Raw genomic sequence first — 25,414 nt, 5'->3', positions numbered from 1 at the left:
GTGACTTTTATTTTGACACACGGGAAACACTTAAACAGGCTGTGTAGTTTTACGGATCGCCAGATTGTATGCATTAGAACATTGGTCCCCAAACTTTTTCTTCCGAGGGCCAGCTCACTATGCCTGGCTCTAAGAGAGGGCCAGAGACTCAGAGTATATTAGTAATCATAAATAGCTTAGTGATGTGAACAACAGCAGTCTACCTTAGTTGAATATTCCATTACATTTAATCATAGGCTACCGCAATTTAATACCATTGTTAGCTGTGTTTATATTGCAATCATGCCATATCAGTGTAAAATGTAGCTCAAATGAAATAATACCAATAAAAAAATAGCATTCCCAAAAATATTACCAGGAGTCCCAAAAGTGTATTTTATTCAAAATGTGTGAACTCTGAACTCTGTGTCTTTGCATACACAGCTCAAATTGTGAACTAGCAATATCCTACATATAATTTGAAGTTCTCAAACTATGAGAGTTTTATGAAGTGCTGGCAAACACATCTGAAATGACCACTTTCACTCACCTAATGAGAACTTTGTGAATTTGTATGAACATTTGAACGAGTGAATAAAAAATAGAAAGTCCCAGAAATATGACTTGAATGGAAGTTAGTTACAGTAGTTATTAACAATTAATTGATAAACTTTTAGATACTTTGAGCACTGATGCAGTCAGCATAGGCCTCTTACATTGTTTGCAGGTAGGCCTACATTTCATTCCGTTTTCTATGGCAAACGTGAAATTGCGCCAAAACAACCACCAGTGGACAAAAAGAGTATTACATGTGTACTGTTAAAACTCGCCATAGAGAACGAATGGGGGAAATTACGGAGGTTATAGTTTGACGATGTCGTACTCCCATGCGGGCCACATGCTATATACCCCGGACATGTTTTGGGGGGCCACCCAAAATGAGTTGGCGGGCCGTAGTTTGGGGACCGCTGCATTAGAAGCTGAGACAGTTGGATTCACAGGTGACACCTAGTGTTCTGATTAGCCCGGGAACTACTCTGGGAGCTTAACGAGCGCAGCCAGAGACTTTCTAATGAGGAGACAGCACTCAAAAAATCCTCCATAGAAATGCATGGGGTTAGTTTGTAATGCCAATATGGCCGTTGTCTACACACATTCCACCCCTTCCTCGGCAAAACGTCGACATATTATGAATACATTGAGCCAATCATGTGGTGTGATGTGAATACATCATGTCAATTATGTGGTGTGTTGTAGAGACATCGTGCCAATCATGTGTTGTGAACTCGCCGCTTGAGCGAGGTTGGTGTCGTGAAGCCTTGCGCACGTGCATTTCTGCCGAATAGGATGCCCGATGAGTGCCTCAAAAGCTTTGCAATATGGCCACCGAGTGGAGGGACTTGCCTAAAAGGACTTTGGCGCAGCTGGCTTTAAGCCATTATGACATAATAGCCATTCAAGTCTATGGAGGAAAAATGAGCTTTTTAACATTTTTAATCCCCTATTTCTCAAAAAGTATGAACTTCTGACAAAAAATAACTCTTGTCCAAGACCTACACAACGGTTATTTCAACATGTCTGTACGTTACAGTTTTTCTCAGTCGCTTTGGTGCTTTTCTCAGATCAGAATGAAAATGTATACTGAAAATAAATACTTACGGATGCTGAATAGTCATTCCCAAAAAAACTAATAGTCTTCATTTCATTGCTTGAGTCATTACATACAAAAAAGTGAACTAGTTATTAAATTCTGTCACAATGCTGTAGAATTGCAAAGAGCATATACAGTAAAAATGTGAAACGTACATATTCAGTGTCTTGTACTCATACTGCCCTAACTACAGCAATTTCTAACTTTACTGTAGTTTTCAAATGGCTGTACAAGTACTGTATAGTGCTGTCTTGAGCATGTTCAGGTAGTGTCACTGAGTTCTGACCTTTTTTTGCATGGGAAAACACTGAGAGAATAAACTGCCATAATGAAAACATGACAAATCCATTTGACTATCTTGTTCAGTAAACGATGGTGTCAAGACTTCTCATTTTGATGACACTGGCAGTTTCATTGACATAAATACTTGCTTTTGAGGAATGGACTATCCATTTTGAGCAAGTGACGTGCTTTTGAAGGTTATCCAGTAGGTTTAGCAGTTTGCACTAATTGTTTTGAGAAATGCACTATCTGCTGTGCAAATGTTAATTGTGATGTGAGAAAAGCACCAAAGCGACTGAGAAAAACTGTAAGCATTCATTCTTGAAAAGGTAAAAAGAAAAGGTTATAATAATAACTAAAAAATGTAATTTCGAGGAAATTACCAGTGCATGAAAATATAAACATACTGTATATTAACATACAATGAAAAACAAACTTGTATTTGGAAACAGTTGGCAGGAGTCATTGTTGATAACAACTGACAGTTGAAATGGTTAAACAGTTAAATAGTTGAGTAGTTTAAATTGTTCAATTATTTAGTAGTGAATTATTGTAGTGAGGACATTTATTTTGAAACAGTTGTGGGCAGAGGAAATAGTTGAACAGTTGAGTCTAAAGACAGCCAGATTTTAAAGCCTGAGACAGAGTATATAGTTTAAAAGTTGAATGTAGGCAGTCTAATGGATGTTGATAGACAGAAAGTTGAATGGATGTTGATAGACAGATTGTTTAATGGATGTTGATAGGTAGATTGTTTAATGGATGTTGATGGATAATTTAATGGGTGGATGAGTGAATGGTTTGAAGAGGATGAAGGGATAGAAAGTTGGATGGAATGTGCCTTATATCCTTGTAGAATGGAGAGACACAGAGAGAGTTGGCCTAGTTGAGCAGAAAGCAGTTGATACAGGTGCAATCAGTTTAACTGGCCCTTTGATGGGTCCTAGTTGAGAGCTGGAAGTTGATACCGGTCCAAATCAAGTTAATTAGCCCATTGTGATGTCATAGTGCCAATGCAAAATCTATGGGGAAAAATGTTACAACTAAGCCACTCATACTGTACAATGATGTTGCAATACAAAAAATATGCACCTATTAGTGTTATTTTAGTTAGTTTTTGTGATGTTTTGCATTTTTGCCTCATGTGTTTTCAGGTTTGAGGGCTTTTCTTGGCAGGATTGACCTTGGTTAGACTCTTGGCGCATATTGCTCATTATTTCTCTGTATAGAAATGTAAAAAAAAAAAATTGACACACTTCTGTTGTTAGTTCATGACTTATGTAGCATAAATAGTCAGTTCCTATCCTATCATACACATTCAAATACATTTATTGAATTAATTTAATTAAAAACAGCCTTTTGAATGAGTGCTACAACTAACCCCGCATATGGGGCAGGTTGTAACATTTCACCTATATCGCCACTCTCGGTGGAATTGTACATGAACAGTAACTCCTACAAACAAACTTCCAGTGCATATGTGTAACAGAGATATGTATGTTGCTTGTTAAAAAGTATAACTAGTGAAACACTAGCCAAAACCAAAAAGTGTTACTTTGTGCCCCACGCTCCCCCTAAATATAGGCTAAGGCTAGCCAGTCCTGCCAAGTTTTAACTTCATGACATAAATAGTATAGTATATATACTCTTTTGATCCCGTGAGGGAAATTTGGTCTCTGCATTTTTCCCAATCCGTGAATTAGTGAAACACACTCAGCACACACTAATCCCGGCGCAGTGAGCTGCCTGCAACAACAGCGGTGCTCGGGGAGCAGTGAGGGGTTAGATGCCTTGCTCAAGGGCAGCCGTGCCCACTGGTCGGGGTTCGAACCGGCAACCCTCCGGTTACAAGTCCGAAGCACTAACCAGTAGGCCACGGCTGCCCCATGTTCATGTTTAAAAGACATGCAGTTCCATCACCTTACCAAATATTTTGCCTGAGACTTTGAATGACCAAAGCAATAGTAACTAGATATACCGCACAGCGGTACAAAATAGGACCGTCGCTCTGTCCTGTGCATCCGTTCAGCGAAAATAAATCACACTTATCAATTTGTCTCCATCTCCTACTCCATCCTAGCCTAGAAATCTAGACGCACCCTAGCGGCAGCAAATTACATTTGCTTCCAGGGCTAGTCTAGCAACTCTCCGTTGGCTTGTGAGCTCGAAAAATTAAACTTCTATCGGGCCAATCAAATCGTGTACAGAGTCGTTAGGCAAGCTTAACATAATTATTGATGGCAGAGTTACAACGGTTTGGATTGAATTCCCTGCCACTTGAAAACAAACAGTTGTTGCTGTTGGCCAACAGTGTGACACGAGTTAAGCTTGTTTTAAGATGGCAAAAGTTTGAACTAGCTCCGCTGGTGGGAAAACACATGGGACTCATAGCGCTGTCCTAATGCGTGCAGAGGGAAATTGAAAGACAACCGTTTATCCCGCCCCTCGGACTGAGCACTGCGAACGGTGAGTGCCCAGACCCTACATTTTAATGTGGGTCTGGCTCGTCAGGATAACTCCATCCCCCACTGCCAACTCTTTAAACTTTTGTGTATGCTTATATGTGCATGCCTGTGTGTATGTGCGCGCGTGTGCATGCGTGCGTGCCTGTGCGTGTTTGTGTGTGTGTGTCTTCATGTGTGTGCAATGCATGCTGTCAATTTGCCTCCATCTCTTTATAGAGCCTGAACGATATGGGATTTTGAGGGCTGATACCAATTTCACCAATTGAGTTTTTAAAAAACTGATAACCGGCTATATCATCGGCCGATAGGCCTAGACATTTTTAACAAACACAATGTAAAAATGTTCTCCCATAACAAGGTCAAGATGGGGCATTATGTATTTGAATAGGCCTAACTAGTTCCCTAATGAAAGGCACTTCATTAACAGTAATTAGTTTTGTTGTAGAATAGAAAGAAAGAATATAGTAAGAATAAGAGGTCTTTGTTCTGTGATAACTACATTGCCACAAACTACATTGTGAGCAGTTTATGCTTAATGAATCCCCCTTTATGCAAGCAAAACATTTTACAAATATGATCAGTTACTTTACTTTAAGTCTTTGAAGCCTAAACCATGCTCTTCCTTATTTGAAACACCTTTGTTGAAATGCAAGAATGCTGTAGTCTGTCTGTAGGGTGTAATAGTGAGTGTTTGGGAATCAGCATTAGCTCAGATGCTCACATTAATTTTGTGTAGACATTTTGAGGTCTTAATGCAGCATTTTACAAAGCACTGACAGGGCCACCAATGTGAGCGAGTCAACAGCAGAAAAAACTATTTAGCAAACTGAAATGTCCCAGCCCAGTGTTTCGAGACACCGAAACACCAGAGCACTACTTGATGGGCATGTAGTCCCACTAGACTTTTGCGGAAAATTTTTGTTCGGTCCCCAGGGGCCAACACCCCCCCACGCCCCGGAATCCAAGAAATGCAGTTTTTCATAAATAACTACCTGAACTGTGGCACCGAGGATGAAGAAATGTTGGGTATGTTATGAAAATGCAATATTATACTGCTTTAATCACCCCTATCTTTAGTTGAGATGTTCTGAACTGCACCAAATTTGGGGCATGCCAAGTTTCGTGGAATTTCTTCATTGGGGGGGGGGGGGTTATAAAATAAATTAATTTATGTGTACATTTAGTGACTGTACACCCATTGACCTGTAGATGGTGGTGTTGAGCGAAGGGTTGCTGGTAGAGCATGATGAGGTGAAGTCACTAAAATTAACAGCTGAAGCAAAGATGGTTGATTACGAAGATACTTCCTGAGAGGCCATTTCCTGTCCCTGGAAATGTATGCAAATAGGGTAGCAGTAGTACACGCCCCGCACAAGGGGGGGCCACTATCCCCCATTTATGCAGTGATCGGGCTCCCTTTTAAACATTGAGGTCTATGGCAGAATCCAAGAATTTCCCAGAATTTGTCAAAGCCTTATTTTTCTGAGCAATGGATGCACATTTCGGACACGGTATCATGATCTCCAAACCCTCCTCCCCATTTCAGGAGAATGTCGTGACAGTATGACCCTCCGGTCGGGAGAAAATCAACATTAATGAAGGTGTACACCAAGTTTGTTTTGTACTCCGGCTTCTGTCTGGTGTCAGGTGTCAGGTGTTCAAACGTCAGTCATGCGTCAGTGACATGCCCCTGTGCAGGCGGGGACTGAACCAGAGCCCTTCTCTGACTGAACTCCACTTTGCCCTCATAGACATGAACTAGGACGACCCATCTTGCTATGCATTAATTATCTTTGGCTGAAGTATCTACATGTCATTTCCTTTCTAAACTTCCTCTACTGTCATCTCCCCCTGCTGACACGCTGTGTGAACAACACAAAGCAGGCCTGAGCTTCGTAAAGCAATAGAGGGCAATGGAAGAGGACGTGAGCAGTGGTCATGCATCAAATTCAGTCTAATTCAATAGACTAGCATCTCATTTTCAGTAGGTTAGAACTATAACTAAGGTATGCATTTCCTCTGGTTTCTGAGCTTGCTTTTCAGCTCTGGAGTATCAGAGAGCTCGACCAAGTTAACAGTGGAGTTTGGACAAAAAGTGTCTCTAAACTGTTCTCTTGCTGATAAGGTGATTCACTGGTTCATACAACGGCAGTCTGAGCCTCCAGTGTACATACTACGGTCCGTTGAGTGGATTAGTGTTCACTCTGTCTTCAACCTGCAAAAGCAAATGGAATTTAGAAGGAAATACTCACTTCAAACATTTAGGAGGCTAGTTATACACAATGTGACCGGGACTGAGCTTGGATCATACTATTGTGCCAGAGTAAAGGACCATGTTACATTCAGCAATGGTACCACACTCATGATGGAAGGTAAGTGTTCATATATGTCTAGAGCATTGGCATTTGAAGGAAGAAATGCATTTTTGAAAGAAAAGTTTGGAAAGTTTTTCCATTTTAATGATCATGTTTTCAACAGTTTAACGCCACAGGTGATATGTGTGATTAGCTGTTATGTGCTGCTAAGCTGCTGAGCCTTGCTTTTGTGTTAATTATGTACTATTTGGATCAGGCTTTTGAACCTGCATCAAACCTCACTTTGTACATGTTTATTTTTATGACTGTATATGTGAATAAACATGTATTTATAGAGGACCATCATTCTTCAAGCAATGTAACAAGGATAGATCCTTGGCAACCTCAGCAACGGCCACAAGACTATCTAAAATCATGGATGTTTTTCACTGTTGTTGTATCGTGTCTTCTCAACTGTATCTTCATCATTCTGCTCTCAGGTGAGTATTTTAAAAAATGACACAGAGCAGCAAGATGCATGAATGTACTATATCTTTACTTCTGTACAAAATTAAAACCATCAGTGGCGGTCAAGAAATGGTCAACTCTGAAGAAAAAGAGTACAACTGCGGAGCCGCCGCATGATTCTGCCTCTCCTTACGTATGTATCTCATCAGCATCCTAAAACAAACCCTCTAGACTTCCATTTACTTTAATGAAATACTATAGATACAATTAAACTTCCTATTTCCAATATGAAGGACAGATACATGATTTCCAATTTGTTTTTTCTAGTATTCTGCCATAGTCCTGCCCACACCGCCAAGAGCATCTCAGCCCAGAAACATCACCAGCATTTACACTGAAATCCAGCTTCCAACCTCCGGTCTGACTGACACCGCATGCTAAACTTTAAGGCTGCACTTATAGAGACATTCTTATAATACCGTGGGGCTATTGGAGGTTTTGTTTTGATACATGTCTGAATCACACTGTGTTGTTTTTCATTGTGGCAGACCAGGGCGATAATTCCATTTCCAAATGAGATAACAAGCGTTTAGAAAATCATTGGTACTTAGTACTGCATGATCAAAACGAAATATATGAAACACAATTTTCATATATTACTCACACATTATATCACAGATTATATTACCTGTACATTATTCGAATTCGAAAACAGATTTCTATCAATGTAAAGTAGTCTATTGTAATCCTCAAAGTTTTCCCGACTGTAAAAATAAGCTGTCGTTTTTACAATCAATAAAGTATATTATTGTCTAAGAGTGTATTTCTGGTCAGACTGACGTGATTCTTAGGAAATGAAAGACTTCAGAAAACAGAAGACTTCCCATTTCTTCAGTAGACCGTAAAAAGTGAACATATGTGTCAATTCAGTGTCTTGTCTGTGAGACGGCTTTTCAATGACCCATGATTGGTGCAGTCAATATATTATTTCCATATATATATAGTTTACGTTGCATAGTTACACCACAGTGCACATAAATTACACACTTAATATTAAAATTAATTGAGTGAATACATGTAATGAGTAAGCGTGTCTTCAGTAAGGTTCAAAAAGTTATCTATCGATAGGAATTCAGACAAAAACAACAACAAATATATCCGCAAGCGGAGATTGTCAGTGTCCAAGCGAAATTGCAAGAAGTGATGGCAAGCAAATGGCAAGCAAAATGAAGGTGGGGCCTGTAAAAACAATATTGGATGGCCGTATAGTGTTCTGGACCTCAGATGGCACTGCATTAAAACCAGACCTGTTTCTGTAATGAAAATCATGGGCTCAGGTAAACCTCTGATAACCATTATCTATGAGCACAGCTTGATTCACAAATAGTGTAAACTTTACCGTACAAAAAAAGAAATTGTATTTAGATGTGATACAGAAATAGGATAGGATTTGGGGTTGTAGTTGTAGTTGTACTGAGGCTCTGCTTATAACGAGTTTCACTCGTGCACGCACGCACCCACACACACACACACAGAATTTACTTATTTATTTGTATCCACAATTGAGAATATTACATAAGGACACAAATTTGACAGGTGCAATAGTTGCTCAGACAAGGTTCAGTCATGTGATTCTGTTGACAATAACAAAGCAGTAGCAAAGCACGCACGCACACACACACACACACATATAAACACACTTAACTGTCAGGTACAGTGGCCTGATGAGACTGTCTTTGCCTATTTAGCTTTTTACAAAGTGTAAGCAAAGTTTTCCCAATCTTGAGAGGCTGTCTGAAGAACATCCTCAAGGCATCTCTAGTCTTTGTGGTTGTGATGGTGAACTGAGATATCAAATGCCCCTTCAAAGACTCATCTTTTCCGAGAATATCTCCTTGTTGAACTTGTCACCCAAACATGCCTAACTCGTGCTTACAGAACACCTATTTGCCTGACGTCCTTGCATTTGTCATATTGAGTAGAGTTAGTATTAGTGTTTACTCCAAGGTCTCCTAATCAACCAAAGCTCTCTAGTTGCTCCTCACATGTGGGACACATTTGATTTTAGCCTCTAAATGCCATGTAACATTAGCTGCATTCATGCATTTTGTTTTTTCAGTTGTCTGTAGTAGTGCTGTTTCTGTTTTTAACCAAGAAAACCTACAAGCCAAAAAACCCCATATTCAAGTGCCGGCTCTAAACAGGCTGGTGGTTTTTAGCTAGTTTGTGTTACCAGTGCTAACACCGACATCTCTATATATGTATATTTAGAACCAAACTGAATAGCTATATAGGCTGGTGTACTGTAGGCTACATACAGGTGGTCATGAGACCATTATGCAATGAAAGACTTGTTGCAAAAAATAAATCTTTCATGTCACAAATTGAGTGCTATATGTTTTATTATGATACTACCACTTTACTAAGTTTATTAGGCTACTATAGGCCTAGATATTGTAGAAAGGAACATGAAAATAGAAGTGATGTATTTTCTCTGTTAATTCTTCAATGTGAGTTTTTATGTTATGGTTAGTCATGTGAACACCTTCTAAATATATATTTCTGATGCATGCAGTTTCAATGTGTCAAATAAAAATGTGTCACATTCTCACAGGAAAAAGAAACCAAATTACATTACATTACATTACATTTGGCTGACGCATTTTTAGCCAAAGCGACTAACAACATGGTAAACAGTTTAAGTTTTAGAGCAATTCTCACAATTTTAGGACAATTTAAAAAACATTAGAGTACAGTAAGAATAAGTGCATCAGTGAGTGTGCTGTTTTTAACAGTTACGTGTCAGTTTAAGACGGCTGGTGAGTGCTAGGATCAGCAAGACTTGTTGTAAGTGTTGTTATGAGAGGAGATGTTCTCTAAAGAGCTGGGTCTTCAGGAGTTTTTTGAAAATGGAGAGGGATGTCCCTGCCCTTGTAGGAACTGGCAGTGTGTTCCACCAACGAGGAACAACAGATGAGAAAAGTTTGGATTGGCCTGAGTGTACCGGTGGTAGAGCTAGACGTCGTTCGTCTGAGGAGCGCAGCGGTCTGGAGGTAGCGTATGTCTGTATGAGGGCATTCAAGTAGGTGGGAGCAGAACCGGAGACTACTTTGTAGGCAAGTGTTAGAGCCTTGAATTTGATGTGGGCCACCATAGGTAGCCAGTGTAGCTGGATGAGCAGCGGGGTAACATGTGCCCTTTTGGGTTGGTTCTAGACCAGGTGCGCCGCCGCGTTCTGGATCATCTGAAGTGGTTTCACTGCGCAGGCTGGGAGACCTGTCAGGAGGGCGTTGCAGTAGTCGAGTCGTGAGATGACTATTGCCTGAACCAGAAGTTGGGTAGCATCTTGAGTCAAGTAAGTCCTGATTTTCCGTATGTTGTAGAGTGCAAAACGGCATGACCGGGCGACTGAGGCAACATGATCTGAGAAGTTTAGTTGGTTGTCGAGAACAACTCCTAGATTTCTTGCAGTCCTGGTAGGTGAAACAGACAGGGAGTCAAATTTGATGTTGATGTCGTGGTATATGGTAGGTTTAGCTGGGAGGACCAGCAGTTCAGTCTTTGAGAGGTTCAGCTAGAGGTGGTGTGCCTTCATCCATGTAGCTATGTCTGAGAGGCAATCCGAGATCCGTGCTGAAACCAAGGGGTCATCAGGTGGAAAGGACAGATAGAGCTGTGTGTCGTCTGCATAGCAGTGGTATGAGAAGCCATGCGAATGGATAATCTGTCCCAAGGAGGTGGTGTAGATAGCAAAGAGAAGGGGGCCCAGCACTGAGCCCTGGGGGACCCCTGTGGTGAGATGGTGAGGTGCAGATAGCTCACCAAGCCAGTAGGATTCAAACCAGGAAAGAGCAGAACCGGAGATTCCCATGTTAGCGAGTATAGAGAGAAGGATGCGGTGATTAACCGTGTCAAAGGCAGCCGATAAGTCAAGCAGAATGAGTACTGATGACCGAGCGGTCGCCCTGGCTTCTTTTAAGGCTTCTGTTACAGACAGCAGAGCCGTTTCAGTAGAGTGGCCGCTTTTGAACCCAGACTGATTTGGATCCAGAAGGTTGTTCTGTGAAAGGAAGTCAGAGACCTGTTTGGAGACTGCTCGTTCAATGCCTTTGGATAGGAAAGGCAGGAGTGAGACAGGGCGGTAGTTCTCGACTTGAGCAGGGTTGACAAGAATGACAAGAACATTCCACAAGACCAAGAACATAACAGACACAGTCTTTGACACCATTGATCATGAAATTCTCCTTCAGAAATTGTCTTTTTATGGTATTAGAGGTGTTGCATTGGATTGGTTTAGAAACTATCTTTATGAGAGAAAACAATATGTACATATAAATGGTAAAGAATCCAGTAAAAAAAACATAAACCATGGGGTCCCCCAGGGTTCAATTGTGGGGCCTTTACTCTATATTATCTATATGAAGGATTTTGTTCACTCGTCTTGAATATTTTCAAAAAAGTACTTTTTGCAGATGACACAAACTTGCTCTTATCACACAGAGATCCGCTTGTATTACAATATATTGCTAATAAAGAAATTGAGAAAGTGAACTTATGGCTTAAATGCAACAAACTGTCTCTGAATGTAAAAAAAAATAAGTATATCATTTTCCGATCTAATAAAAATAGACAACATATAGAGAGCATGTGCCTAAATATTGACGGACATGAAATAAAAAGAGTAAAAAACACAAAATTCCTGGGGGTCCACATTGATGAATTTCTAAACTTCAAATGTCATATTGAGCAACTTACCAAGAAATGATCTATGTACTCTGGTCTATTTTTTAAGTTAAGAGATTACCTTCCACTCTCAGCACTACTCACTCTGTACAGATCTTTATTCGAACCTCACTTACTTTACTGTAATATCATTTGGTGTAACACCTTTCCGAGCTATCTGTATAAGTTACAATTACTTCAAAAGAAAGTTATTCGCACCATCTCCTGGTCACATCTCAGAGACCATACTGGTCGTCTCATTGAGAGCTTTGGCGTATTAAAGCTTGCCGACCTGAATATCTTGTACTGTCTATCAGGTTATAAACCAATCCAATGCTTGTCTGTGTGTACTTGTTCCTATCTGCAGTCCCCTGCATAGACACAACACCAGAAAGAAACTTCTTATAAGGGGGAAAAACCGGAAACACAAAAACACGAACTTTAGTGTCCCTTGCCGGGGATTCCAGTTATGGAATAAGCAGGAAAATGACGTAAAGACGTCTAAATCCTTCTATCTTTTTAAGAAAAAGGTTAAAAAGCAATTACTGTCTAATTATGTCTAATGTCCAATGTCCAATCATGCTATACTAAATTAAGGCCACTTGGTCTGATTTCTGACAATCGTAATTTCTAGTGTCTCCCTACTGGGCTGGGTGGGAGGTGGCGCAGCAGTATCCTTTTGGATACTGCGGCGATACCTGGGTTTGTGTACTGTATTTTTGTTTGTTTATGTTTTTGTTATGTTTTCCCGTATACACTGTGCATTTTTCTTTTGTATCAGGTTTCCCCGCTGACAAGCAGCTTCTTGCAGCTTTTTTGGGGCCTTTTCCTAATTCATATCCTGTTTACATATGAGATGTATATTTATGATTGCAAGATATGAATAAAAAACACATCGTATTGTATCGTATCGTATCGTAGTTTTTATGTTATGGTTAGTCATGTGAACACCTTCTAAATATATGTTTCTGATGCATGCAGTTTCAATGTGTCATAAAAATGTGTCACATTCTCACAGAAAAGAAACCAAATGACAAGAACACACAAGACCAAGAACATAACAGACACAGTCCGAGGTGTGCACATTAGATCAGGGCAATCATGAGCACGTCTACAGAACACTGTTAAACATGTTCAAAGGCATGCGTGTCTGGGCTGAGCAGATCAGATACACAATCTGCTGTAACTCAGACGTACTGTACTTCTGTTTTTCATCTTTAGGTTCCCAGCCATTGAATTGACATCAAATGTACACATTTATATTCTGCTCCTTTCCTCTTTGTCTTAGTATGTGTGAGGAGTGGAGCACTAAACTAACAAACTAACTAGCAGGTAATGTGACCACTGGTCAGGGGCCCACGATCGCGAAGAGACCACAATTCATTTGAACTATATCAGTTTCTGGTTGATGGTGTATCTTTGAGGATGTTATTAGCCAAGTTGTAGAAATATATTAGTATAAAATCATGGCAACAAATTATAGTTCTAGTTAGGAGATATGGCCCCGTTTTTTGTTAATGTGTTATGTCTCTATTTAGAGTTTAGAGTTTAGAGTCGAACTGTATGCATCAACCAGGACTTCAGACCACAACTGAAAATAGTGACACACAAAAAGCCAACATGCACACAGAACAGGCTTCTGTCTCTGTTTGGCTTACCATGTTATACGTAGGTCACCTATCAGCTACTGACAGTATTGTTATATAAAACATTTAGTTTAAGTAATTAAGTATATGAAAGAAGTATGTGTATGTGTGTGTTATTGTGTACTATGTACATATAAACATATACAGTGAATATATAAACAGACTATTTACAAATGGGAACACAACGTACAATTATTTAAGACTTCCACAAAGGTGACGAATGGTAACTAGCACTGCATTTATTTTGGCAGTGTTTGTCAACAGTGTACTTTTTATATCCAAAACTTTAGAGAAATAGTGTGTCTCACTCCGGCTGCAAATGCAGATGCAACACCTCTCCAGCCACTGGGCACCCAGAAGGTGAAGGGGGACAAACTTGTGGCCCGTGTGGTTGGTGACATATTTCTCTACTTTTCTCTTCGGTTACAGAAGACTTTTAAAAAGTTATATACAGTATCGGGGCCTTTTAGCCTTTATTAGATGATGAAGGTGAATAAAATAGTTTTGAAAGAAAAATAACTTGAATTTACACACAATTTACATTCTGCATACAGCTCTGTGTTCATCTCCACACCCATTTTAGTCTATGCTCCACATGCATTCTTCTTGGTTGAATAGTTCACAAACTCTTCACTCAACACATGACAAACTGCATCAAACACATAATGGTATGTTGCGTTTATCTGTGGAATTAGGTGCTCACAAGTAATCCAGTGAAATCACAGCATTGTGAACAATTTCTTCTTTGGCTGACATTAAAATGAAATTACACCCTGAAATAATTTATTTGTTTTCCAAATCAATGATGCAAATGTTAGCCTGTGGTTAGCGCTTCAGACTTTACCGGAGGGTTGCGGTTCAAACCCCGACCAGTAGGCTGAAGGCTGAAGTGCCCTTGAGCAAGGCACCTAACCCCTCACTGCTCCCCGAGCGCTGCTGTTGTTGCAGGCAGCTCACTGCGCTGGGATTAGTGTGTGCTTCTGTTCACTGTGTGCTGAATGTGTTTCACTAATTCACAGATTTCCCTCACGGGATCAAAATAATATATATACATACTTATACTAAGTTATGTTATTTTTATCTGTTTTTAGCTCACGCTGCAGCCTGTTAATGAGGCGTGTAGTGTAGTGTGTAGTGAAATAAAGCTAGTTAACCTGGTCACAGTACCAGTAGGCTATAACAGAGGTGGTCTCTCCTTTCCCTCTTGACCTCTGCGTTGTGTTGTGTTATTGATGGACGCCACAACCTTTTTTGCTCTTTTGCGTCCGTCCTGTCTGGCTTGCTCTGTGCCTAATTTGTTGTCTTTTTTGTCTTATATATCAGAGTAATGCAATTATCAATGACCCTTAATGTTTTGTCCCCACCAATTTCCAAATCAAGCCTATTCCGTTGGTGATGGCTACATGATTTCCTGGGCTTTGTAGGTTTGTCTCTGAGCGTCTTGTGCAGTTCACCCTCTGTTGGTTTTTGTATAGAGCAGGGGGCGTCACTAAGAAAAGTGAGATGGGGGAGTGGAAGATAATGTCAGTATCTGTGGAACAAAATTCAACTAAATAGATTAAGACGCTTGACCTCATAAATGTACTTTAGGTTATAGTTTAAATAAAGTATGTGTTTCCTCTGGTTTCTGAGCCTGCTGTTCAACTCTGGAGTATCAGGCAGCTTGACCAAGTTAACAGTGGAGTTTGGAGAAAATGTGACTCTAAACTGTTCTCTTGCTGAAGAGGAGATTTACTGGTTCATTTAGCACCAGTCTGAGCCTCCAGTGACCATACTGCGCTCTTTGGATGATACGGATTCTGTATTCAATAAGCAACACAAGGAATTTAAGAAGACATACTCACTACAGACATCTGGACATCATACTATTGTGCCAGAACAGAGGACTTTCTTATATTCAGCAGTGGTATTACACTCATGGGAACAGGTACGTGTTCATGAATGTGATTAATGGCCTAATGATACTTGAAAACCATAGATACATGTGCATGGTGATGATGATTCATATTATCTTGTAGGGAATACTCAGATTCCTTGCAATCACACCGGTATAGAACAGCAGCTATATGAAGAGGATGCTTTAAGATCATGGTTTTCCCCTTTCTTAATATCCTGTCTACTCAACTGTGTTCTCCTTATTATACTCTTAGGTGAGTGCTGTTTCACACACAATCATGCCAAGCTGCAAATGTGTTTACCAAACAATCATGCCAAGCTGCAAGTGTGTTTACAAAGTAATCATACCAAGCTGCAAATGTGTGGACTAACAAACTCAAGGTTGTATTTCCGTTTTAAAATAAAAACTACTACTCCTACAGTTGCTGCTAAGAAATGTTTCACTCAGAAGAAATGGAATATGGGTGTTGAGCAGCTTCATCAGTCCGATTCCTCTATGGTATATATATAATGCTTAATACCTCTTCTAACATCTGATGGAAAGTCTTTCTATGGATCACAATTACATTCATTCCTGATATTTCATGTTTTTCTCTAGAGTTCGGAAATAACCCTGTCCACTCCACTCAGAGACATGGACAGCACTTGTGTGCAATATTCAACCCCATGCTAGGTCTGAGACTGCACATTTCAATACAAGCAACATGCATGCCAGCAATAGGATACATGGAACTGTGGAATGTCCTAGACATGATGCAATGCCATGTTCATAATAGTAACTATCATAATAGGTATCATGGTGAATAATTTTTAACATGTCAAGGTTACACTTTATTGTATAAAGTGTAAGAGAGTGAAAAATGTTAACAGCATGTTGACTTAGTGGTTCCCGCATTGTAAGTAATCTGCATACTATTATCTGTTGATTAACAGTGAAAAAAGGGCAAGCGTTGTCATGTGCTGTAAGTATTGCGTAATGCGCATATATTTGGTCTGGACTTCACCTGAAAAAATGTGCTATAAAGTTAGCTTTAGACTTTGCTCGGCATTTAAATAATGGGCCTGTATGTTTTCAATAGGAACTTCCCCCTTCCTCAGTTGGCAACTATAAGTGTTTGGGGCAGTTTCTTCAGTGTCTTTGCTACAGGGCCGTGTCTTTCACTTTCCCCTGCGGATGGTTTATGTGGCGTTTGAAATCAGTGTGCATTTCAATACATTTCATTTATTGTATGTAGGCCGATTTGAGATGGAACATAGCCTACAACTCTGTTTCCAAAAAAGTCATGTGTCATCCAAAGTTACACGTCAACAACAACAAAACAAAAACATAATACTGTAATTCTAGATCATAACCAAACTTGATACACATAAGCACCATCACATCCCTTGGACACACACCATGAAATTCGTGTTGTGTTGTTGGTTGCGTTGAAGAAATTCTATATCGGTGGTAAAACTGCCCAACTGCACCTTTCACCGTTCGAGAGAGACGTCGTCCATCGACCCAGCTGCAAAGTATACTGTCTGCTTGCAATAGTAAGTCCCTTCACCCCCCCCCCCCCCCCAATACACAGCACATTGTCTCATGAGGAAGCTTCTCCAACACACATATTGCACACTGCCCTCTCCCCACATACACAGCACACTATCCCATCTCCCCTGTCATCAGTGACAGAGGTGGGAGTTGGAATTTCCAAGGGGGCTCTATAGACCCTTTCAAAAGAGTTCCATTATCAGCATCATAGTTGGCCCCACAAGGCTTCCATTTTAACATTCCATATGTTATCTTAATGCAGAGGAAGTAGATTGGGAACAAAATAGAACGTTCAAGCATTGTTTTTGTTTTGATTGTTGAAAGGGTCTATATATATTTTTCTATTGCGCATCACGGTTAGGAATTAATAGTAGCCTAATGTTATCCAGGAGTAAGGTAGGGGGTGCTGAAGGACACTGGGTTTCTTTTGCCTGGGCCCCCAAAGTGCCTTGAAACAGCTCTGACTGCACCAATTAGGCATGAAATAGTAACAAATAGAACCTCACACTAAGGGGGCACAAATACTATTTGAAGGGGCACAGCCCCATTTTTGCCCCCTCTTGGCACCAGCTCTGTTGGGTGGTTTGCTTGGTGGTTATTGTGGTGTTATTGCTATTGTGGTTATATTTTTGAATATTCTCTCTCCATGGCTACCAACCATGCCAGATGCTCAACAACACTGTCAAGAAACAAAATCTAGAATATACACGTAAAAGGAATACCTCATGCTAAGAGGCTATAGGTTGTGTTTAAAGGACAAATATGGGTCTTATGATTTTATAGTTTTGTTTTTAACTGGCTCTCCTAGTGCTATTCACAAAATATCAGGAGTGAGTCCATTGCATTCAATCATATATTGTCTTTACTACTGGAATATGTGGAATATGTCTTTAAACACTTCATAACTTCATATAAGACTTCAATTTAACCTTAGTTTCAACCAACGTCAAGTTTCTCCAGAGTGCTGCCGTTCACTGAGCGTTTGACTATCACTATCACTGAGTTATCATTCTATGTTGTTTTATTTCTTTTAATTATTACTTTTTAAACTATTTTAATTATTACTGTTTAAACTATTGCCCTTTTATGCTGTTATGTACTATTACCTTGTGTGTTTGAGGTTTTCTTTTTTATTCTTTATTTTTTTTATTCTTTGACTATTGCCCTTCTTAGCTATATGTTTGCTTTTCTTTATGTAAAGCACATTGAATGACCTCTGTGTATGAAATGTGCTTTATAAACATGACTTGACTTGTTTGCTGTGATAGTGTTTGCTAAGCCACAGGTGCCCTGCAGAAGAGCATGTGACATGGTTGAAGAATTAGTGGAGACGGAGTTCTTTTAAACATTCTGTACCCGTCTTGGATTTTGAGTTTATAGTTGGTCAGCATCACTGTGATACAAATGCTAAGTCTACATACTCTACCAGCTTTCCTTCTGTTCAAAATGGCCCAATATTGACTTTGAATCCTAAAATCAGGTGATGTGCTTGTTTCCGTGCTTTTTGTTGATTGGAACTAAAAAAAGATGAAAACACCAATGCGCCTTACGCTGAACAGACTTGTGGTGTTCCACTGAAAAACCACAAGCCTGTTTAGCATATGACAGTTTTTGCACTTTTTTTTCTAGTTCCAATCAAGAAGCAAGCACCACACAAAACAAGCGCTACTACACCCACAGGCCTCACTATTCTCAATCTTTAAAGCCATATATACACACAATACCATTGTCAAACCACACATTATGCTACTTCATCCGTTTTGCTCAAGATGTGAAAACTGTCATAGATGCAGAGACCAAATTCCTTGTAAACGCAAGTACACTTGGCCTATAAACCTGATTTACATTTACATCATGTGAAGTACAGTAGATGCTGTAACTAGTCTACTCTGAAATTCATGATTAGCAAAAATGATGTGCTTACAGACTCAAGACCGAATCTGCAGTGAATGGGCATCGAAGCTGTGCAAACAAACCATTCAAGTTAAGAAACAAATACAAAACCAAATCACTATTCACGTTTCCTGGTTTTATTGTTTAAGTTGGGGAGAAAATGACCATTGATTTCCTTTCATTCTTCACATACATACATACATACATCAACATTAGCAATTACATACGATAATGTCCAGTCAATGCTTCTCAAGATATCAGTACATATGAAAACCTACACGTTTTAAGGTTTCACAAATCTACTGACTGACTCACTGCATATTGTTTACAATGTCGGCTTCCAAAGAAAACTTTATACACAGGAATGATCTGATGTCACATGACAAACAGGCCCAAATCAGACAAGAGTAAACACAACAAAACAATAAATACAATCAGCAAGCATCTGTCACACGTGTGCAAACATACGTTCGCAAAACTCACATAAAACACTCTGTAGATCTATTACTATACAGAACAAACTGTGACTTCTGTGTGGAAAGGAAAGCTTAATGCTTTAGCAGTCATAGACGCATTTCAGAGGAAATACAGCCAAACAAACTGGAATATCTACACCACCAAGACATCAATAAATTAATTTCTCATTCTCCAACTCTTCAAGTACAACAAGTATCAACAACATTCTATGTGGCTGCAATATCTTTATAATTTTCATTACTTTACACTTATTTAGAATATATTTTGGATTTGGAGGGAAATACCACTATGCACGAGGGGGGAGAAGAGTCACATGAGTGAAGTGGGAAGGAGACAACAACAGGAGAAAACAAAAGCAACATCACCACAGCAAGTAGGATAAGGACATATGGGGTAGTGGGAATGGAGTGCTCAGTCCATGCGGATCTTCTGATTGGTCATCCTGTAGATGATGCTGTCGTAGCCGGGGTCCATGTTCCACAGGCTGTATGCAATGGCGATGACCGCCAGGGCCAGCACGATCATGAGCCACAGCACGATGTTGAAGATCACGGCGTACTCAAAGTTGTACTTGTAGGCCAGATTGTAGGGACTTCCTGGGTTGCTCTGTAGACACAGATCAAACACACATGAGACACGAGCCCTGGAGAGGAAACCACAATGAAGAGACAACGTTCGCAGTATCTACTCACAATCTGCTTTGACTCAAGAATAGAGCGAGACTTCCTGGTAAGAGGTGCCTCGAAGGTCTTGACCGTGACGACCTCAACCACTGCATTGTTGCTGTAGACGCCATAGACGCTGTCAGCAAACTGCAACGAAGACAACAGGTGTAGGTAAATACACAAACTAAAATAAACTCCACTGTGAGATCTTTCCTGTCACACACCAAAGTTACATTCAGCGGGAAATCTATGTGCACTCAAGGTTACAGAGGTCATTTACAAAGGCTACAACAACAGTGCAGGATTTGCCTACATGCACTAGGTGGAAATAGCACATAAACGGTTCAGACTGTCGGTTCAGAGTGTCAGATGTTAGTGGACGTGGGAAATTCAAGACGTTAGAGAAATGATGCTCAGAACTGTCAGTTCAGAGTGTCAGTCCTTAGTGGACGTGGGAAATGATGCTCCGACTGTCAGTTCATGTCAGAGTGTTAGATATTAAGGGGACTTTACATTGCTCGCGGCATGCGATTTTTGTTGTGGTTGCCGCCTGGCTCAAAATACCTATGATTTACAGTGCGCACATGGTTGAACTTCGACTGAGTCAAGAGCGGCAAAGCGCCGCCTGCGCAGCGTTTTGCTCGACAGGCCAGTTCTTGCGCTCGCAAGCCGTTGAAAATAACGTGTTTCATAGCTTCATAGCACAGCGCTGCCGTTTGCACGTGCAATGTGAACCCCCGCTTCAGCGGACGTGGAGAAATGCAAGTCAGTCGAGGCTCTGCCCCCTTCACCTTCTGCATGACGCTGGCCAGGATGCTGGAGGCATCTTGGAACTGTGGCGAGTCCTGTCCATACCGCCGTCCGATCTCCTCCAGCCCGGAGAGCTCCAACGAGTACAGGTCAGGGGCGTGGTCCTTCGCCAGGTGCCGATGCCTCAGCAGCTGCAACACAGTGACAGGTGTCCACTTACAAACGCATTTCGCTCAGCAGACGGCAGGGGAAAAACAGTGCTGTAATCGAAGAACTCAGAGCCTCAAAAACACGTATAGACCCTTTCAACAATAAAAACAAAAGCAATGCTTGAACATTCTATTTGGTTCCCAATCTACTTCCTCTGCATTAAGATAACATATGGAATGTTAAAACGGAAGCCTTGTGGGGCCAACTATGATGCTGATAATGGAACTCTTGAAAGGGTCTATAAGGACCAAACAATTCATTGAGATGATATTTAAATGATGCTTTCTACAGCGCAACGTTGGCCTGACACTGTTAACGTAGGAAAAGTATTGCTGCTGGACTGTTACAACATGTGACTGACCGCTGATCTAACAGTGTGGTGTGATGTGATGAAAAATATCAGAAAATTGATGATTAAAGATTTGAGGAACCTTGACTCAGCAGTGCATTGTGGTATTAAGCAATAAGCCCTGAGAGGCCGTAGGTTACACTGATTCCACAACAGCTGAGGGGCGTTGTTAGGCTTGACGCGCTATACTTAGTGCCGTGTGAACTACTAATATTTTACAATAAGTTCTGAAAGTTATCCTACTTTAATCGGAGTAATTCATTTAGGGAATTTAAATTTTAGGGAAGTCGATGAAATGAACTTTAATATAATAAGACTGAGGAACATCACACCTCCACAGGAAATAACACCTGTGCAACCTTGCACCTTTCCCACACTAACCTACATCACTGCAGCTACAATAACACCCATGAACAGTCCATAGGGTTTAGCTCTGGCTGCTAGTTTGCTTATAAATACAGGCACAGTGGACTCACCAGTGCAGAGATGTCATGCAGCACTTGGACCTCAGACAGGAAGAGCAGGTCGGCCTGCAGGGAGGAAAGAGAAATGGCCCACAGTTGAATTATTCTATGTCATGCACATTGAGACCAAAGCAAATTCCTTGTAGGTGAAAACATGTGTGGCAATAAACCTGATTCTGATTCATGTTATATATTCACTCCATTTACATTTGCTTTTTAAATGCCTCTTGGGTGATCCGATCACAAGTGGTCAGTTCTAAATGCAGGTGTAAACGATCTGGTCACTCAAACCACTTGCTGAGGTTGTCTGAGACGCATTTGACTACATATCTTACAACCTGGGTACAAGCGATGGGTCTCGGCTGACCACTTGTGATCAGATCACTCAAGACACATTCTAAAAACTAATTTTAACAACCCCTTTGACAGCCACATAGAGAATATCTTAGGGGAGGGCTCTCTGACTGAAAACTTTTCAAAGCACAACATTGACAATTATATCACTTTGGTGATTGTGATGAGATCTGGAGGAGGCTTGTTAATTTTAGCTGTCAATGTTGTCATGGATACACAGTGACTCAAGGAAGTAAAAACAAAATCGCTCAGCAAGAAATGTTGAGCTGTGCGGAATGTGCATATAATTGGAAGAATCTCCAAAGAAATGTGTTTGCAAGCCACAATGTCCTGTCAACGCCTTCACAACATTAGGGAAAAGCCATCGCTATATATATGGGGCACTATAATAACTGATGTCATATTCGAGGCACTATATTAACTGTGATCTGATAAATCTGTAGAATAGCTGTAGCTAGGTTCTTTGCGAGTGTAAATTAAAATGGCATATTTACTGTAATGATTCATTTAGCTGTTACTGTGCTCATGATGACAAGGTGTAATGCTGCTTTTTTTTTTATCAAAAGAGGAGAAAATGTTCCACTTCTGTGCCGTTTATCGCTATTTTACCGATGCATCCGCTAAAGAACACAGGAGCGGAGTGTTGGATTTTATCCTCAGCCAACGTGGACGAGACCAATCAGAGATTTGCCAGAAAATACTCATGTCTTATTGGCGGACAGATTGTCTTAAAATAGACGGAGTTACTAAGACAGTGTGGAGAAGTAAGTGCATGTGAGAACACAAGTGTTAAACTTTAGACTGAATAAGAAGAGCTGTGCAGAAACAGTATTTGAAAGAAGCCCTGTGTAGTGGCGTGGGTTCAATTTTGACAAGTGGACTATCAGGGGATCTTAATCAGTCTGGAGGTTTTAACAGAAAAAAGGTCAGACGCTAAGAAAAAAAGAGCAACCCGTGATTAAGGGCTAGCAACACCTCCTCTGCACTGAGCTAGTCATCGTCTGGTGTGAGTGCACGCGGAAAATGTTGCACAATGTTGCATGAAGCTGTTGTTTCCAAGTTGTGTTTCCCCTTGTGGTGAACGTAAGGATGGTGAGGGCCCCACCTCGTTGTTCTTGTTGAGAGAGTTGAGTGGCAGAGAGTTCAGCACGGAACCCTCCTGAGACAGGCGCCCCCGGATCTGCTGAAGGGTGACCGGTAGATCCTCAAACACCGTGTTGGCCATGCCCATCATGTACAACCTCTGAGAAGTGAACACACACACACACAGAATATAATAGATACATATAAAGTGAGTTATATATTCTTCTATGGCATCAACATGTTTCTCATTCAGGAATTAGTGTTGTGCAACACTATCCACTCAGAGTAAGTGTTTGTATTGGCAGTTGAACCGACTGGTTTCACAATGACACATTTCCCAGGCGCGTGTGGACCCTGTGACTGTTGTCTGTGTGGCTGCACTTACCTCCTCACTAGGTGCAAGCTGCAGCACCACAGGGGTGCTCTCTGCAAACAGCGTGTGGACCGTGTTAGCCACACTGTCCAGTGTGAAGGGCACAGGCTGTAGGTAGATGGATAAGAGCTAGTCTGTGAGAGCTCAATGCAAGTGGATGCACAAAGCCACATGTATAAAAAGATTGATAACTGCATGTTTCTATGTGTAAATACCTAAATGTCAGTTTTATGTCATTGATTTGGTTGGTAAATAAGGGTTACAATGGCATTTCAGTAATAATTCACTTCTTCATATTTAGCATTATTGTAGAACCATAACACTATCTCATGTTCATACATTTTCTAGAGGATAAGAGGTTATATTCATACATTTTCTAGAGGATAAGAAGTGATGTTCTTGGGCAGATCCAGAGAGTCCACTCCTCGGACCACCACCAGCACGTTGGCCCTGGGACGCTGGAACAAGGGCCCTGCCTGCAACCCAGGCCAGTCAAGATCCTGAAACACACCAACACACAGTTAATCATCCTCATGATGTCCATAAATAGAATGACACCTCACACTCAGTGGAATTTGTGCAATCTGTCAAATAGGGAAGCTACCTCCTGAACAGAAAACCCCATGGTGAGCGCTACCAAATCCGGAATCTTCTCTCCCGATACCGGCCATTGTCCGTCGCGGAATTGCACATAATCAGGGCTGCGCAGCACTGTCAGCCGGTCTCCCAAAGCTCCTGGTGAAATGAGAAAAGAGAGAACATGAATTTCAGTCTTAATGGAAAAGCAATGTTTAAAACAGTCTGGAATTTCAAAAGCCATCAAGAGAATTATCATGTGGGTGTAAGATACTTTGCTAAGATGACAGATTACGTGGCACTGGGGTGCCAACTGAGTAGGTTATGTGGGGTAGGGGGAGGTTTGGAGGCTTAAATACAATTAGGAATATGTATGCTGTAGATTTATGCTGTTGTTGTGGATGTAATAATCAAATTAGATAGCCAGGTCAATAATAGTGGCGTGATTATCCGGACTGAAGTAAACGACAGTAACACGGAGATGGACGGCAATAATCCAGAATGCCCATTTAAACGTGTATTATATCATGATACAACAGCCTGCATATCATGCGGAGGACATGGTCACATGACACGGTCTTCGACATCCACCACAACCGTGAACCCCACGACATGAATTGTAGGCAATACGCATCCCTGAATGCCGCCAGTATGATCACTCATATAGATAGGTCAACGACATAATGTACAGAACAGATTTGGACATTAAAGTTATGGGTCTCTCAGAAAACGATCATCTTAATTTCTGTGATTCGAATGGCTCTGTTAAGTTAATTTCAATACAGCAAGCTAACTAGCTAGCTAGCAGGCTTCATCCTCGGCAGGTCAACAAGATACTGCTTTAAATAGAGTGGGCTAATACAGCCCAAATAAACAACAATCACGAACATTGTGTTGTCACAGAAAACACAAAATCTTACCATTTATTATGCTTGCATAGACAACAAGCAAAATATAAACCGACGGCCGATTCATCCTTAGCAGTTTTCCAAGGGACTGCATTTCCTTGCACTAGTCACCTGACACACAAAACGTCAGTCACGCTATTGTAAACCACGCCCATAAACGCGTCATAAGCAAAGATTGTTAAGGCGGAGCCTTTTGTCATAAGCTCCCGCCCCCACCCTCCCTTGTAGAATGTTTGTCTCCCCCTCATGGGTCGGAAGCTGTAATGCAACCCTCGGAGATAAATCTGGATAAATCCCTTTCTTTGTGGAATTTTTTGCACCGCTTTTTATTGAGGAAACAGAGAAGTCATTTGACACCATATACAGTAAAAGATA

At 40.8% G+C, this 25,414-nt stretch overlaps 1 protein-coding gene and 1 long non-coding RNA gene across 2 annotated transcripts; one reads left to right on the top strand and one right to left on the bottom strand.

The window, feature by feature from the left end:
* The first annotated feature begins 15,366 nt into the window (after nt 1-15,366).
* LOC121698679 lies at nt 15,367-16,805 on the top strand. The gene is made up of 4 exons (XR_006026833.1): nt 15,367-15,434; nt 15,526-15,657; nt 15,826-15,902; nt 16,002-16,805. It is a non-coding gene; the product is annotated as an uncharacterized LOC121698679 (long non-coding RNA).
* A 2,140-nt stretch (nt 16,806-18,945) lies between these two features.
* Nucleotides 18,946-25,185, bottom strand: atp6ap2 (ATPase H+ transporting accessory protein 2). The gene is made up of 9 exons (XM_042080980.1): nt 25,052-25,185; nt 24,160-24,290; nt 23,927-24,055; nt 23,568-23,663; nt 23,205-23,342; nt 21,758-21,811; nt 20,764-20,913; nt 20,000-20,119; nt 18,946-19,913 (listed from the first exon to the last, which is right to left on the bottom strand). The coding sequence occupies exons 1-9, from the start codon at nt 25,131-25,133 to the stop codon at nt 19,719-19,721; spliced, it is 1,095 nt and encodes a 364-aa protein (XP_041936914.1). The 5' UTR covers nt 25,134-25,185; the 3' UTR covers nt 18,946-19,718.
* Nucleotides 25,186-25,414: the final 229 nt, after the last annotated feature.

This window comes from Alosa sapidissima, chromosome 23 (assembly GCF_018492685.1).
Source record: "Alosa sapidissima isolate fAloSap1 chromosome 23, fAloSap1.pri, whole genome shotgun sequence".
In the NCBI taxonomy this organism is placed as follows: Eukaryota; Metazoa; Chordata; class Actinopteri; order Clupeiformes; family Clupeidae; genus Alosa; species Alosa sapidissima.
The sequence above is the reverse complement of the archived record's forward strand: the minus strand, read 5'-3'. Positions and strand labels throughout refer to the sequence as shown.

Excerpts from the sequence above, each read along its gene's own strand:
- atp6ap2 (XM_042080980.1), bottom strand. The coding sequence starts at position 25,133 with ATGCAGTCCCTTGGAAAACTGCTAAGGATGAATCGGCCGTCGGTTTAT. Across the intron at positions 23,664-23,926 it reads CTTCTTATCCTCTAGAAAAT|CCTGTGCCCTTCACACTGGA; the intron begins GTATGAATATAA and ends ATCTACCTACAG. Across the intron at positions 23,343-23,567 it reads AGCTTGCACCTAGTGAGGAG|AGGTTGTACATGATGGGCAT; the intron begins GTAAGTGCAGCC and ends TTCACTTCTCAG.